General features: G+C 35.2%; 1 protein-coding gene across 5 annotated transcripts in view; it reads right to left on the minus strand.

Annotated features, from left to right (window-relative positions):
* Positions 1 to 17,498, minus strand: part of rg (A kinase anchor protein rugose) — a 257,928-nt gene that overhangs the window by 151,291 nt on the left and 89,139 nt on the right. For all 5 annotated transcript variants that reach the window (XM_074143212.1, XM_074143215.1, XM_074143214.1 and 2 more), the window contains 7 exons: positions 17,066 to 17,425; positions 16,834 to 16,960; positions 15,325 to 15,433; positions 14,803 to 14,978; positions 14,585 to 14,732; positions 13,840 to 13,960; positions 12,499 to 12,635 (listed from right to left, as the gene is read on the minus strand). In XM_074143212.1, coding sequence (XP_073999313.1) covers positions 12,499 to 12,635; positions 13,840 to 13,960; positions 14,585 to 14,732; positions 14,803 to 14,978; positions 15,325 to 15,433; positions 16,834 to 16,960; positions 17,066 to 17,425 — 1,178 coding nt within the window. The remainder of the gene's footprint in view (positions 1 to 12,498; positions 12,636 to 13,839; positions 13,961 to 14,584; positions 14,733 to 14,802; positions 14,979 to 15,324; positions 15,434 to 16,833; positions 16,961 to 17,065; positions 17,426 to 17,498) is intronic.

Below are 17,498 nucleotides of genomic sequence, written 5' to 3' on the forward strand. Positions count from 1 at the left end.
ATCGTGAGTCTGCTATGAGTAAAACAAGGATTTACGAGTGGTATAAGCGTTTCCAAGACGACCTGGACGTCCAAGCACATCAACAACCGATGAAAACGTGAAAAAAGTGAAAGAAATGGTTATGAACGATCGCCGAATCACAATCAGAGAAGTCGCTGATGATGTTGCCATATCAATTGGCTCATGCCATGAAATTTTTTCGGATGTTTTGGGTATGAAACGTGTGGCAGCAAAATTTGTTCCAAAATTGTTGAATTTCGAACAAAAACAGCGGAGAATGGAAGTTGCTCAAGAGTCACTCAATGAAGTCGACAACGATGCGGATCTACTGAAACGTGTTATAACAGGTGACGAAACATGGGTTTACGGATATGATGTCGAAACTAAGGCTCAATCGTCCCAGTGGAGGCATTCTGGATCGCCGAGACCGAAAAAGGCTCGACAAGTGCGGTCGAATGTGAAGGTTATGCTCACTTTGTTCTTCGATTTTAATGGCATAGTGCATCATGAATTCTTGCCACAAGGTCAAACAATCAATAAGCAGTACTACCTACAAGTTCAACGCCGTTTGCGTGAAGCAATCCGAAAAAAACGCCCGGATTTGTGGCAAAACAATTCATGGATTTTGCACCACGATAATGCACCTTGCTCACACTTCATTGCTTGTTCGTGAATTTTTGGCCAAAAACAAAACTTTAACGATGCCCCAGCCTCCATATTCGCCAGACATGGCTCCATGTGACTTTTTTCTATTTCCAAACATAAAGAGAACATTAAAAGGCCGTCGTTTTACAAGCATAGATGACATTAAAAGCGAATCGCTGAAAGAGCTGAAAGCTATCACAAAGATCGAGTTTCAGAAGTGTTTCGAGGATTGGAAAAAGCGCTGGCACAAGTGTATTGTATGCGAAGGGGACTACTTTGAAGGCGACAATATTAATGTAGATGAATAAATAAATATTTTTTTCAAAAAACGAAAATTCCCGTTACTTTTTGAACACACCTCGTATATCTCTCTTCGTATTTTTCCGATTTTAATGAATTCTTTACCCAAATGTAGAGAAAAGTTAGCTCTACAACTGGTATAAGTAGCATTGTATTAGTGATAATAGTTACAGAGATATAGAAGGTTAAACTTAGGAGGTTTTGAAAATCGTTCAAAATTCAAACTTCAACACCTCTTTTCGTGATATTCAAAATAAAATTGAATGGTGGTCGACAGGCTTAAAAAGGAAAACCCGCTTTCAAGGATTAAAAGTCCTTTCAAGTTATTGTTCAGATTACAGTTAATTCTATACCAAGCTGTAGAGAAAAGTTAGCACTACAACTGGTATATATTGCAATGTTCTAGTGAGAATAGGTAATGGAGATATAGAAGGTTAAATTTTGGAGGTTTTCAAATTCCTTCAAATTTCAAACCTTTATATCACTTATCGTATTCTCCAGAATACAATGAATTCTTTACCGAATTGTAAAGAAAAGTTAGCTCTATAACTGGTATAAGTAGCAATGTTTTAGTGAGAATAGGTAATGTTTAGAAGGTTAAATTCTGGATGTTTTCAATTTCGTTCAAATTTCAAACCTTTGCATCTGTCTTTGTATTGTTCATATTTTAATGAAATCTTATTGAATAGTTGAGAAAACTTACCTCTATCACTGGTATAAATGGCAATTTTTTAGTGATAATAGTTAATAAGATATTGAAGGTTCAATTTTGGAGGCTTTTTTAATTCTTTAAAATTTCATGCCTCTAAAACTCTGTTCAGATTTTAATGAGATATTTACCGAATTGTAGAGAAAGGTCTGCTCTATGACTGGTATAAATAACAATGTTTTAGTGATAATAGTTAATAAGATATTGAAGGTTCAATTTTGGAGGTTTTTTTAATTCTTTAAAATTTCATGCCTCTAAAACTCTGTTCAGATTTTAATGAGATATTTACCGAATTGTAGAGAAAGGTCTGCTCTATGACTGGTATAAATAACAATGTTTTAGTGATAATAGATAATAAGATATTGAAGGTTCAATTTTGGAGGCTTTTTTAATTCTTTAAAATTTCATGCCTCTAAAACTCTATTCAGATTTTAATGAGATATTTACCGAATTGTAGAGAAAGGTCTGCTCTATGACTGGTATAAATAACAATGTTTTAGTGATAATAGATAATAAGATATTGAAGGTTCAATTTTGGAGGATTTTTTAATTCTTTAAAATTTCATGCCTCTAAAACTCTATTCAGATTTTAATGAGATATTTACCGAATTGTAGAGAAAGGTCTGCTCTATGACTGGTATAAATAACAATGTTTTAGTGATAATAGATAATAAGATATTGAAGGTTCAATTTTGGAGGATTTTTTAATTCTTTAAAATTTCATGCCTCTAAAACTCTATTCAGATTTTAATGAGATATTTACCGAATTGTAGAGAAAGGTCTGCTCTATGACTGGTATAAATAACAATGTTTTAGTGATAATAGATAATAAGATATTGAAGGTTCAATTTTGGAGGCTTTTTTAATTCTTTAAAATTTCATGCCTCTAAAACTCTATTCAGATTTTAATGAGATATTTACCGAATTGTAGAGAAAGGTCTGCTCTATGACTGGTATAAATAACAATGTTTTAGTGATAATAGATAATAAGATATTGAAGGTTCAATTTTGGAGGATTTTTTAATTCTTTAAAATTTCATGCCTCTAAAACTCTATTCAGATTATAATGAGATATTTACCGAATTGTAGAGAAAGGTCTGCTCTATGACTGGTATAAATAACAATGTTTTAGTGATAATAGATAATAAGAAGGTTAAATTTTGGAGGTTTTGCAAATCGTTCAAATTTCAATTATCTATATCTTTCTTCGTCTTGTTCCTATTTTAAAGATTTCTTTACCGAATTGTAGTGAAAAGTTTGCTCTATAACTGATACAAATTGCAATGTTTTAGTGATATTCGTTAATGAGATATTAGAAGGTTAAATTTTGGAGCTTTTCAATTTGGTTCAAATTTCAAACCTTTGTAATTCTTTTTGTAATGTTTATATTTCAATGAATTCTGTACCAAATTGTAGAGAAAAGTTAGCTCTATAACTGGTATGAATGGCAATGTTTTAATTATAATAATCATGAAATATTGAATGTTAAATTTTGGAGGTTTTTAAATTCATTAAAATTTTATACCTTTATATCTTCCCACTACGCATCACCGTAAACGCACCTTTCTACGTTAGCAATCAAAACTGAGGTTTAAAATCCCTTTAGTTCTAGCTAAATCCCAATTACTCTACTGGTGTACTTGATTTGACTTTTAATAGTTATTTTTTAATAGGTTTTCCATTCAGTTTCGTACTGCGGACCGCAGAGTTCACAGGCCTGGGTGGCAACTTTATAGACATCTACCTGTTGGCAACCTAAATCTAAAAACCAAGGATTTTTGGTCATGCTGTTGTACTTGAGCGATAAGTAACAATTTATTAAAAAAAATTCGCTCTGAACGCAATTTACTGGTACGATCGAGAAAATACTGTGAGTACTGAGAGGCTGTGTGTGTTGTTGGTGCTGAAGGTACAAGTCAAGGATGATAGATGTTGGAGTATAGCCTACAGCTGTCTGTAATAGATTCCCAGATCTTTCATTACTCCGGCCATTATGTTAATATGCGGAGATAAATACACTGGGACGCCGAGCTGTTCTCAGTCTATGTGTGCGCTAGTGAAAGAGATAGAGACTCAGTCTATCTTCCATCTCCACCCAGCCTACTCACACAACTTTCTCTTACTGTGGAACCACGAGCTCTTCAAACTTGGTATTTTTACAAGACCAGGCGTCGATATTAAACTGGACTGTTGACTGCAATAAAACTGAGCATGACATCTAGTGTTCCACTTTTGTAACATTCTCTTCCATCTTTTTAAAGGAATTATTAAAGCAACATCCTTCATGAAGCCACCTGAGTCCAAAGAATGTGGTTATTAGAAAATGACCTGAGCCAGTACACGTTAATCTCGAGAACTAGCAGAGACCTTAAGACTTCATTCTTCTTTAGAGTATCCCCACTGAATCTGATCATAAAAATGTGTACTAGACTTTAGGCTGTCAGACATTAACACTAAACCTACCGACATCCTCAATTTCCGTTCATTTGTACCCATGATTCTGGAATGAGCGCGCTTATACGATGACAATGAAAATCAAGGGACTCCACTAGAAGTCTAGGTAAAATAGATGAAAAATCTGTTCATCTCATTTCTATAAATATTTTGAATGGAATTATATTTGGAGACCAAAATTAATTGTTTGATCACTGTTTAATTTTAACTCAAGGCCGACAATAAATGCGCCAACCACTTAATACACATTTTCTAGAACTGTATATGTAAAATTAGGATTGCAATTCCGGCTTTGTCGTCAATCCTATCATGTCTGTTTTTGTTCAACGTTCTGTTTACACAATCTACTTGCGGTTTAAACCAGGTTTCAGATTAAGCTTTAATATTAACTTCATTCTAGCCTCTAATAATGTTAGCGTTGCACTGCTTAAATATTTATAAATATATAAATATAAATATTCCAGAGAGATCAGTAGTAAATTTTTAAAGTGCAATTTGTAACCTTTGACTTCCTTATTTTAAGACCATCTACTTTAAAAATTGCCTACTGGTCCATCTAAAAGAGTTTAATGAATTAAACAACAGAATACACTAGCATTGCTAGTGCAGAATGTACTGTGCCTCCAAAGGTGCCTCCTCTGGCTCCCAAGCCAGGTTAGCTAGGAGGTTATTAACTGCTCTCTGTATCTTTTTAGCCGAAGCGATTTTCTAGATATACAGGGTGTTCGTTTTAAGACGGCTCAAATACATTTATTTTCTTAATATCGGGAAATAAGTCGTTTTCCAAGTGATTTTTCTGAGGAAAATGCCTCCTTAGATACAGAGAGCACTTAATAACCTCCTAGCTAACCTGGCTTGGGAGCCAGAGAAGGCACCTTTGAAGGCACAGTACATGCTGCACAAGTTGAGTAAATTGCATTATTTGATAAATTAAGGAATAAGTTTGATCCTTTACATGAAAGATATTGATCACTTACATATGTGGCAGGAGGTTTCCAATTTTTTTGGAAATTAAACGCAACTCTCCCAAAATTACCAAATAATTATTAAACCTCCTTGTTTGTAACAGATGTAAAATTATTTTTTAGCCATTTTGTATGTTCTTGAGAACATCTAAAGCTCTTAACATTTGATTTTTCTTGGAAAAAAATCACTCGGAAAACGACTTATTTCCCGATATTAAGAAAAATACTAGCTTTACTGCCTTGGCAATATTTTTAGTAGAAAGAGGATGAAAAAATATATAAAAATGACCTATCGCGTGCTCTTCTTTCTCTTTGATAACAAGTTAAAAAATTGAAATATGATTAATAAATACCAGATTTTGAAATGGCCTAGCACCTTTAATTTTAAAGATATCGAATTGCGGTTTCCGGTTTCTTTCATAACTTTTTATACTCTTTAAAACTGTGTATATGAAAATGGGTGTCCGAACCCTTACTTTTTGGACGCGCGTCTGCCGCGTATGTGATCAGGAATCTAAAATCAAGTCACATATTCTGAAACTAGAGGTGACGGGCAACAAATTTTCCCTCTACCATTTTTTGCTCAGATCAACCGTTTAAGCATGAAATGCATTTGAGCCGTCTTAAAATGAACACCCTGTATATGAGTGGATGAGGGTTTGATTTAATCTATAACGAGATTTATTTGTTTGAGTAAAGTTTGATGCTTAACTTGTGCTATTGAATTGTTATACTTCGAATTGAAGTTTAAATATAATACTATAGTAATATAATACTAAGTTGTAATTGGAGTGACCACTCAGTATTTCCTCTGTGAACCTTACCAAATCGAAAGTCTTTTTTAGTTATTCACTGCGCATCGCACATTGTAAGTATAAACAAACTGTAGCAAATGCTGGCCCCATAATTGCAAATAAAACTGACAATGTGGGCACACAAATCTCATCTCTTTTGGCACCTTTGTCTAAATTATAATTAAAAATAAAACTAAATGAAAGTGAAGAAATAATTCAGTAAGTTTTAGAAGACGTGAACTTCAATCCTCACTCCACATAGCAAAACACGAAACATTTGGACGTTAAGTCCCGCCAGGAGAAACAAGCAATTACAGTACTTTACTTATACTTCGGTTAATCGGTTGGAGAATGGTGAAACTACGCTGTTCTCTAAAACGCTCCAATTCATTATACTGAATTGTTTCCAATCTTTACAAAATCTTACCTGGGGCAGCCAAAAAACAAAAGTATAGGTGGGTTGATGCATAAATTATTGTTGGTTCGCCCCCAGTACCAAAGCACAGTAATCTATCATGTCAGATGAGGTCACAGAATTAATCAACTATGGTATCCCTCACCATTGTTTACGTTGGTAGTCCAACAATTTGAGACATCTAGACCCTTTTCTTTTCTTTTTCTGTGCTGTTTTTGCAGCAAATACTCACCAAAGAATTCTGTAGGTTCATTCTTATTTTTTGAAACTCAACCGTGGAGTTGCGGTTCACGGGAAGCAAGAAAGATAATATTCTGAAAGAGCAACATCTTAAGAAATAGATCGAATAGTTAGCAATGTTGTTGATTTGGGCATTTCTACTGGAATTACCTCCTCCAAATGGCAATGTTGCTCGCGAACAATGCAATCCAAAGAGGTACTGCGGACTAGCCCAATGAATAACGCTTACCCAGTTCCCATCGAACCCACGATGATATCCTCTGTGCGTGGAGAGGGTATTCGTGTACAAACTGCACCTTTTCGTACCGGTTAAACCAAATTCAGGCAGTCCTCTGAACAAAAGCATCATTTCTATACATGACGGAATTCGTCAAGTAGCCTCTGCAACTGAGAATCCCTTCTCATACATTTAGTAGTAGAAGTTAGCGGAGATGGAACATTAGTTCTTGTGGGCATTTAGGCTCTATTTAGAGCTAACTTTTAACCGCAATAATACGACTTAATTCGCGACAGAAAATAATGCTGTAAGCTGCACCGTCAATACTAACCTGAAATGCAACGGCCTGAATGCGTCAATCTTAGTACTGGGAATGCTCATACTTTTATAAGTATAATTCTTGCAGACACTGGATTTTTTTAATAGGAAATCAGTCATGCCTCTAAAAAAAAAAGCTTCAATAAATATAATGTACAGTTCTACCATCTAGATAATATTATGTTTGAATCTCAATGTGGACTTCTACTGGACTAGTAGTGTCGCAACTAGATGGGAACGTTAGAGGCAAGTCGTGATAGGATAATTGTTGGGGGCGGTGCCTTGGCGTCACCTGCTCCATGCACCGTTCGTGTGGGGTCCTCATTAGTCCGTGTATGTGCGCATACAAGTCAGTGGAGCGAGTCCTGCACAAATTAGTAGCCAGGACGTAATTGCCAGTTAGTGCAAGAGATGACGGATGTGTGCCCGACCTGTCAGCACTTCCCCCACTACTTGTCTCTCCATCCCCACTTCTAACCAAACAATATTCTACCCTCATCCCTTGCTATAAATACTTATCCAACACATTTGTCTCGCAATTTTAACCGAATTATTACTTCAATAATTACACGCCAGTTAAGCGCGGAATTAAGTTTTAAAAAAAAAAACACAGTGGGCGGAATTAAAATCAGACAATGGACGTGTATATACGTCATTTCGCAGAGCAAAACAACCAAAAGTTTACAATAGTCGTAATAGTCACTGCAAGCGACTTTTTCTGCAATCTCTGGGGCTTGAGTTTGCACAGAGCATTCTGTGCTCATTCAAAAATCTTGCACCGCTTCACGTATGCATTGCTCTAGTTAACTAGAGAGACGCAAAAGCTTTTACAAGGAAGAAAAGAGCTTTGAATTCAGTGCGAAATGAAATCATGGACGTACTGAGGTCTGAATCTCTATCTAAGAGGTAAAAACGGCATTGCACAAGGGTTGAGAGCTTCTATTTGTGTGCGTAATTCCCCAATCTCTAATGCGGAGACCAAACATGTACCAACCACTTATCATTTGGCTGACTCCCACCACCCACTCCGTATAAAATACTTGGCAGTTTTATTGGTAAGATAAAAGAAACATCCCATCAAATAATATTCTTATTGTATTTTATTAAAATTTCGAGTTTTTATAGTTAATGGCGATTTTACATTTTTCACGAGTATACACGTCAAACACACTTAACAGGTTAATATGTTCACAAAGATTTCAGAGTTGACATTTCTAATCACTAAAATGTCTACAGTGCTTAAATACAAAATCTGAACATTCTCACGAATTTTTTTAAAGAGAAAAACTTCTCAAAGTTCGAATACATAAACTCTGATTATTTGAACGATATCTTATTTTTGTAAATAAATAAGGGTATCGCAGTAAGTAGTATCGTTTCTGCGCATGTCAGTAGTTGTCATTTGCCAGCACGTTAAGTACTTCAAAATAATGCGAAAACATTTGATTGGCCAGCCAAATACCAGAAGAGATAGGTATATATACGGCATTTGAGTTTCACAAGGGTAGTAATGCAACAGTTGCTGCCCAAAAAAACATTTGCTATGTTTATCCAAGGGCATTAGACATTTTTTATAAATGCTAAAAGTGATTTTCTAAGAATTAGATCCGGTAAAATTTTGATCTTTCCAATTCATATCGATCAAGAAGACCAACAACTTTAGACAGTGACGTGGTAAAAGCGGGAGTGGAAGCAAATCTGTGTCAGACAATCGAGGAACTGTCGAAAAACTTTAAAACAACCTTGGTCGATCATCCAAAGAACATTTACAACCAAATTGGTCAAATAAGCAGAGCAGGTTTTTTGGGTCCAGCTTATGTTTAAGTTGGTTTTCATTCCCGAAGAAAACAAAGCTAACAAGACCCACCATACATGCAACTTATTGCTTCAACGGCCTAACATGTTTTAGCACTTTTTGGATTGTTTGATTACTGGAGATGAAAAATGGGTCCTCTATGATAATCCAAAACGCAAAAGACAGTGGCTCTCTCCAAATGAAACCCTACGAAGTACTGTTAAACTAAGGTTTACATCCCAAAAAGGCGCTTTTAGTATTTGGTGGAGTATTCGCGAAACAGTTCATTTGGAACTGCTTAAATTTGGACAAAAGTGTAAATGCAGATCTTTAATTGAAAAGTGTCCAGCGATTGTCTACGCAAAAGGTATTATTCTGCAACACTCTAATGCAAAAAAAAAAAACTTTACTGCGTAAGACGAACCCTGCAAGAAAAATTTAGAAATGGGGGTGAATGTTACTGTCTCACCCATTATACTTGCCCGATCTTGGCACTATCAGATTTCCATTTATTCCGATTGCCACAACACTTTTTGAATGACAAAAAATTTGGATGATATTAAAAATACCATCTCCACATATTTACTCAAAAACTAATTGATTTTTATCAATCAGGCATTGAAAATTTGCACACCAATTGCAAAAGATTGTTGATAACGAGGGTGGATTACATCACTGATTAAAAATAAAGATTACATCACTGATTAAAAATTAAAACTTTTTAAAAATTTATTTGTTTCAATTTAATGTAAGAAAATGACACCATTTACCGGTCCCTCTGCTATAATCTAGAGTATTGTTCGTCTTTTTTGGTGATTGATTCATTTATCCAAAAATAAGAAAAGAATATGTCAATTTCTGTCAATTTATTTTTTTGCCAAGCTCTCCACTATGGCTTACACTTATCAACAATATATACAAATTATAATTACGAATAAATATTAGCCAGAGTCGAAAGCTTGACAAAAAAATAACCAAGAACGAAGAACTTATTCAGAAAAGTAGCAATTCTAGTCGTCTGATTTCCTTCAAATTTGAATCTCACTTTCATATTTCATTTCTGTAAAAGTAAAGTAATGCCTATTTTCTCAGGCCGGCTTTACCACATTAGGAGCCGTGAACGGAGGCGACTAGCAAACATAATTTACTGTAAATTTCTTTTATTAACCATTACCCAGTTAAGCGTGGAATTTAGTTTAAAAAAAAAAAAAAATCCACAGTGTGCGGAATTAAAATCAGACAATGACGTCGTATACACGTCGAACGCAGGGCAAAACAATCAAAAAAGTTTACAACGTCGTAATAATCACTGCAAGCACTTTTTCTGCAATCTCTCTGGGGCTTGAGATTACCAGAGCATTCTGTGCTCTTTCAAAATCTTGCACCGCTTCACGTTGTGCATTGCTCTAGTTAACTAGGGACGCAAGAGCTTTTTTACAAGGAAGGAAAGAGCTTAGAATTCTGGGCAAAGTGAAATGAGGTCTGAACCTCTATCTAAGGTAAAAAACGGGCATTGCACAAGGGTTGAGAGCTTCTATTTGTGTGCCTAATTCCCCAATCTCTAATGCGGAGACCCAAACATGTACCAACCAGTTATCATTTGGCTGACTCCCTCCATCCCTCTCCGTATAAAATACTTGGCAGTTCTATTGGTAAGATAAAGGCAAACATCTCACCAAATAATATTCTTATTGTATTTTATTAAAATTTCGAGTTTTTATAGTTAATGGCAATTTTATATTTTTCGCAACGTGTATACACGTCAGACACACTTAACAGGTTAAATAAAATCCAAGGACTAAGACCTGGAATCGAACCCAGTACAACAAAACATACTAGCTTTGCACGTCTTGCCTCTAACCGCTCGGCTACCATGGCGCCTGTATTTCATTTCAGTAAATATTAGACATAACATATTACCCAGAAATGGAGCTTTAGAGGAAATCCTTTCCCCTCAACCCTTTTTCCCAAAAATGTCCTTCAAGACGAAAAAAGCTTCAAGCCCTAATGAACATTATGACGCGCCTTAAATTTAAAAATTAATAATTATACAAATACAAATTAAAAATCAATCGAAATGTAATGTCTACTCAGTAGAAATTTGTCAGTTTGTATGTCCCAGAAAAACTAATAATCTGTTGTGAGCATTACTCACAGATTTGCAGCCGACGAAATACCTTGCCGTGTATAAGTTATGTTTTTTTAATGTATTTATTTTTATTATTAAATAACTACAAACAGCACTTTCTCTTACCTTAGAAGTTAGTGAGCCCTTTTGCTTTAGCCTAACTTATAAATCTGGTGCGAACGTTACTCAACAGCACTTTCTCTTACCTAAGAAGTTAGTGTGCCCTTTAGCTTTAGCCTAACTCATAAATCTGGTGCGAACATCAATTTTAGGACTTTTAACTTATCCTAGAAGTTGTTCTGCCTTATTCTTCAAAAATCTAGTGAGTAAATTGGCATAAAATGGCATTTTATCTTGATCTAATTGTAACAATTTTAGAGGACGAATTTGCTTTTACTAAATTATATTGGACTTGTTTAGTTGCCTACACAGCTGTAAGGCCTGCTAGAATTATAAGTAGGTAATCTGTTGTTTTTTAAACTTCTTTATTTTTATTATTTATTTTTTTTAAACTGTTCTTGACCTAATAGAGCCACTATCAAATTCTAAAGTGTTTTCAAATATTTAATTAAATACAAATTTTCTAAAACAATTTGACTGGGTATTGCTTTAAATAAAAAAGATCATTACTTAAACAATAACATTTCAAGTTTATTAAATGTAAAAAGTAAAGTAAAAGTTGTGCTTATTTTTTCAGCAGGGCTTTACGTCAAACTACAAACAAACATACTTTACTGCAAAGTTCTCATATTAAACATTAAATAAATTCCAAAGCCTAGACACCGGGAATCGAACCCAGTACCAACAATACATATTAGCTTTTCAGGTCTCGCCTCTAACTGCTCGGCTACCCTGGAAAAATGTCTATTCAGCTTGCCGGAACTAAATTTTAGTTGTCAAATATACTTTACTGTTAATGGAAAGAGAATGCTCCTTCAAAAAGAGAACGTAAAAACCGCAAAATTTCAACTGAAACGTCCTCTAATGTACGTATGATTTGAATTTTGAGCTTTTCTCTAATCTAGCTAAAATCCATCATCCCAGATCTATCATTCTCTGATTACCGTTCCTTTCGTTTCGTAGTCCTCTATTAACCAGGTAAAAAATTTGAGTCGCATCGAGTTGTTTTCTGCACGGGTAGTATTAATTAATGGCAAAGAATTGTTGAACAGATGGGCGTTAAGTATGAAAATAATGGCATAAATTACCAGCGTAACCACAAAAAGTGAGTAAACAAATAATTTTTAATTGTAAATAAAACAAAACACATGGTCCTTGGTACGTTATCTTCACTCGAAATCTATATATTTATTTTTATTTTTTGAGAAATAAAGAGGCAATTTATTTGGAGACCTAAGCTCCAGAAAATATATATTGAGGTATACAGTAATCGCCAAATCGACCAAATCTCAAATTGATTAGCAAATAACTGTGCATAATGAAACCGAGGTGAACACTGTTGTTGAAAAATTGCAAATTAACAAATCCCTTAAATAATAAATACAGTAAGGTACTCACCTCTGGATCGAGTCGTTTGAATTCATCATCCTCTTCGTCAACCTCGAAGTACAGCTCCGTAGAGGTGATGGAGACCATACCTGGAGCCACAATGCCGGGCGCAATTAGACGGGCCTTTGTGCTCATGTTCACCGGTCCTTAAAACACGATATTCACATTCACAAGCACTTGTCCATACAACATAATAATAATTAGCAAAGCGCTCAGCATTGCAGAGAGAGTGAAGAAAATATTCGGCCTTTTATATGAAAACCCCCTGGTAGCAGATGTGATGAAAAATCACAGCTAACGCAATAACACTACTCTAGCTCGGCACAGTTAAAAATTTCAATTGACCAGACAGGTGTAAAGAAGCACAGGAAATGATTGGTAGAGTATAAAAGGAACTGCGAGTTCAGTTTTGTTATATTAGCTTGTCGGTCAAGCTACAAAATTTAATAATGATGATACATCCTTCTTGAGAAAGACAAATTCAAGACGGCCATCATTTGACGTTGGTGAGGCTTTAGGACAGCTGTCGAATCAAATCCTACAAAGTAGTTAGTGAAGCAATCGCTTCAAAAATGGTAGGGCCTAAAGGCACCATAATAACAAAAAGGTAAAAAAAAATGCACATAGCGCATGAACTTGCACTTTAACTAACCGCAAGCACAGCGGCAAATTGCCAACTTTTAAAAAAATTAAACTGGCATGCCCTTTTACAAAAGATGAGTAACATAAGATTTGTGACTTGCGATAAATTCCGATCTTTAATACTAACATGCAGAGTGCTGTTTTTTTTACAATCCTGAACAAACTTTTTTTGATCAAGATTTCGCTCGGGCACCCAACACCCTTCAAATTAAAGAAGAAATTGTAAATAGGTGGCATTGAACTACTCTTACACCCCACCTTTATAGCACACATTAATCTCTATGTAACCGCCATTTGTTTTGGATCCATGAGATAAACTTACTTAGAAGGAAAAAATTAAATATCTTCACAAAGTTGAAACTGGAGTTTTTTGTAATGATAAACCAAGAAATGGTACAGGCGGAAGATCCAATAACTGGCTATCCACAATTGGTTATATTTATGACATACAAAAATATAAATGATTTACTTACTTATTTTTAATCAAAAAATAATTTTTAATACACTCCATTATAACTTCAACCGATAAGTTAGTGAAACATCCACAAGACTACATAAAAACCCCCATTACAATTTTTTATGGCGGGCTCCATAAAAAAAGTTCTTCCATGACGGAACTTGACAACATCTCAACGGGCGAGAAAGTTGCTTAGATGTTTTATGTAAGGCATTCTTATGTTAACATAAAGTTGCTAGCAATAGGTATACCTGTTAGATCCACATCCAGGTCACGGTCATCAGAGAGCAAATCTCCATCATCCAGTAGATCCGTGGACTGCACTTGCTGAGAATAGGACGCTGCCAGCTGGGCGTGAAATTCATTTCTAGCCTAGACAGAAAAGAGATACCTTATTATTTCACACTAGTATAAACCAAGTTTGAAGAAAATCGAATAGGTTGATGCTAGAAATCCTAGCCTTGGAGAGTAAAGAAAATTGTTATCAAATTATAGATCGCATTGAGCCAAGAATTTATCAAGAGAAGAACGTTATTTCTAGGAAGGTTTAAAATTAAAACCCTAGATTTAAAATCTCTAAGAAACCTAGACTACTACATCATCTACTTCATACATCATCACTTCATACAACATCTACTTCATACAAGTAAACAAGTTTTGACATCGAGCATCATAAAACAGGGTTAACGAGCAATAAAACACGAAAATAATATGTGTTTTGCTTTTTTAATTACTTTTTAATTAACTTTATGCAGGTTTTTCACAAAAATCGAAGTTATTACTATTACTATGATGTAAGGTCGTACAGCTCTGTTTAGACCAACCAATAGTAAATAAACATTTTTCAAATTTTATTATATAGTAGGGAAAGTTTACTAGAGAATTCCATCTAAGGAAGTTTTCATCGAACATAATATTTTTTCATACAATTAATTTTTCATAAAGAGGTGAAATTCAATTAGACGTTCTTAAAAATGATCTTATAAAAGTAGTTACCTGCAAAATCGCATCGTCAGGCGCTCCGTGTTCAATAGCCGCTTTGAGCGTAGCCTGAGGATGGCTTGAGCCCCTAGGATTGTGTACTAATCGTTTTCTTCGCCTCGCATCGTCTTCCCAGGCATCCAGTTTCCAGAATTCCGATAATCTACAATTAAACATTGTTTTGTCGATAATCAAGTAAACTTACGAACAAAATAAAATGGGTTTCTAATTACTTGGAAGATGCTGGATCCACATATCCCCAAGCTCCGTGCTTGTTGGACAGTATATTGCAAATCTTTTCTAACAGTCTTCCTGCTATCACATTATCCCTACGTCTGGCAGCAGTAATCAAGTGATCGCACATTCTCTCCTCTTCTCTGCGGTCTAATAAAGTTTGAGCGCACTGTGACTGAAAGAAAGTAAAACAAAAGCTCAAAATTTGAAAACATTTGCAAAAGAAATAAAAACTTCTATTTCAGGCCTAACTAATCATCTTTAGAGAACCTTCTACTTCAGTCTTGCTAAAAATTACCGGAGAGCTTAATCTCTTTGTTTCATTAATTGCTTTCAATGCACAAATTAGTGGGTATTCTTTCTAAACAGTACAGTAAATTCTTTTACAAGGAAACTATGTGGCCAAGAATTGTGTACTTGAAATCAAGGCTAATTACCGTAGTATCCTCCTCCCGTTGCGTCTAAAAAGAATATAATTAATAAAATACAAAATCAACAACTTACAATCAATAAATTCTTACCTCGAAATCTGCATGCTTTAAGACATCATCCGCTCTCATTCTGTTCAGAATGAATTCGGCCTCATTGGCTACGCGGACAATATGATCCTTCATGGCATGAGAGAGCAGTCTGAAATCGAGCAGAATCCACTCACTAGTCGTCTTAATTCAATCATTCAAAAACTATTTATAAACAAAATACAAGTGTTTTCAAAAAAATTGGAGGTGGACAATTGTTATGTTGCTAGATAGACTTAAGATGGGCGCTAAACTGTCCGATTGCGAACAACCCAACTTCTTCTTGCCACCCTTGCTCTCAGCAAATCAAAGTTAAACTGCACTCGCACAATTCCAAGTAATTCCCACCAAAAATACTTTTATCAGGCAAAGTATGACATAAAAATGATCCACTTAACATCGCAAGTTGTCAGAAAACAGTGGAGCCATTATTCAAAAATTTAAGAAAAAATCTGAGTATGAACACTCACTTAACTTTCTCTTACCCTCGGAGGTTGTAACTTACAAATGTTTTTCAAACAATATTAATATTTAATTCTTACTAACATTATAAGCTTCGTAAAATATAACACTGATAAGGTATAGGAAACCTACCCCTCATAAACTTATATATTTTTTCAACTTGATACATTGGATTTTTAATAGAATTATAAAGGTGGCAAGCCAGTGAAATACACAATAATGGCTCTTAGAAGGAATGCCTAACCACACCCTTCTCCAAAAGTGTCCTTAACAGCATTTTCCTGGATAAAAGTAGTAGATAAAAGTTATAGGTTTATATATTAGCAATTAGTACAATATGTAAAAAGAAAATCAAAAGAACGGTTTCAAGAAAATAAAAAATCTGAAAAATCTATTCAGTGAAGATACTTTCGGTTGACCGATTTTAACCAAAATCCTTTTGTGGAATCCTCTATTAGTTACGGCGGATACATTCAGAAACACCCACACATACACAGACACACAGAGAGAGAGAAGGGAGGGAGAGTGTGAGAACCATTTGTAAAAACGATTTATTTTGAAAACCCAAAGTAAAAAAGTCTGCAAGAAAACTATTTCTCGGCGTAGAATAGAAGAAAGAAAAAAAATATATTCTGGAAAAATAGCACCAACAACATAGTTATTTTCTTCAGATTTCACATTAGGGCTCAAATTTGATTATATTATGCAAACGTTACAACCACATATTATAGAGAAATGAGACTTAAAAGATGTGCTTAACTAAGAATCATTCCCAGAACCAAGTAAACATAATTCAATGCTTTAAATGACCGCTATAGACCTACACGAGTGTATTACGTACATGAGGAAGAAATTCGTTTAAACTGTTTCAAAGAAACTAAAAAAATAAAATAAAAAGCTGTATAGTAAACACTAACTGAAACCAAAATACTAAAATTTCAACCAAACCTTTTTTCAAAAAAAGTACACAAACAGACCACTTTATTGAAATTAAACCCAATGCCATCGCAATATTTCGACTTACTAATTATGAAGTACGGAAAAACCTACCGTCCTTCGTTGATCAGTTCTATGAAAGCAAGACCGGCATGTTTCTGTAAAGAATTCTGCCATTCTTGCGAACATAGCAGCATCACGAGTTCGACCACAGAATGGCTGTTCTTGAACGTTATCAAACCTGAAATCATTAAACTTGTACTAGTTATTTATTTGCCATAGATGAAAAATATAGTTTTTTGCAACAGAGTTCAATCCTGAGAGATGAATGTAGCAAAAAGCATACCTTTTCCTTCCATCAATAACTCTTGCCCATGTGAGCCAACTAGTGTCTTAGATAGGAACGGTGCAAAGTCTACCATAATCTCTCTTAAGAGTGGACAGACAGAGCCAAGCGCTGTCTCCAGTTTCTGGGTGAGGCATGCCTCTCTGGACGGAGTGGGCGCAGAGGAAGGTGGTGCGGTACCGGGTGCAAGCACAAGGCCTTTGATGGCTCGGGTGCCTAGGCCCCCGCTCATACTCTCTGTCGGATTGTCCTGAGTTTCCTGCACACTTCCCACAACTGGTCCAATCTCCCGCCGGTCCTTAGTGTCGGCGGCTACGCCGCGTGCACTATGAATGTTGCCTTCAGAGTCGTGCACTGTACCTGCACAGAAACATCTGGTATGCTACATTCATTACGACTAGCATTAACTGCATTTATTTTAATTCTAACTTCG

This window comes from Rhodnius prolixus, unplaced genomic scaffold, assembly GCF_049639745.1.
Source record: "Rhodnius prolixus isolate KJV_2025 unplaced genomic scaffold, Rpr scaffold_12, whole genome shotgun sequence".
Classification (NCBI taxonomy): domain Eukaryota; kingdom Metazoa; phylum Arthropoda; class Insecta; order Hemiptera; family Reduviidae; genus Rhodnius; species Rhodnius prolixus.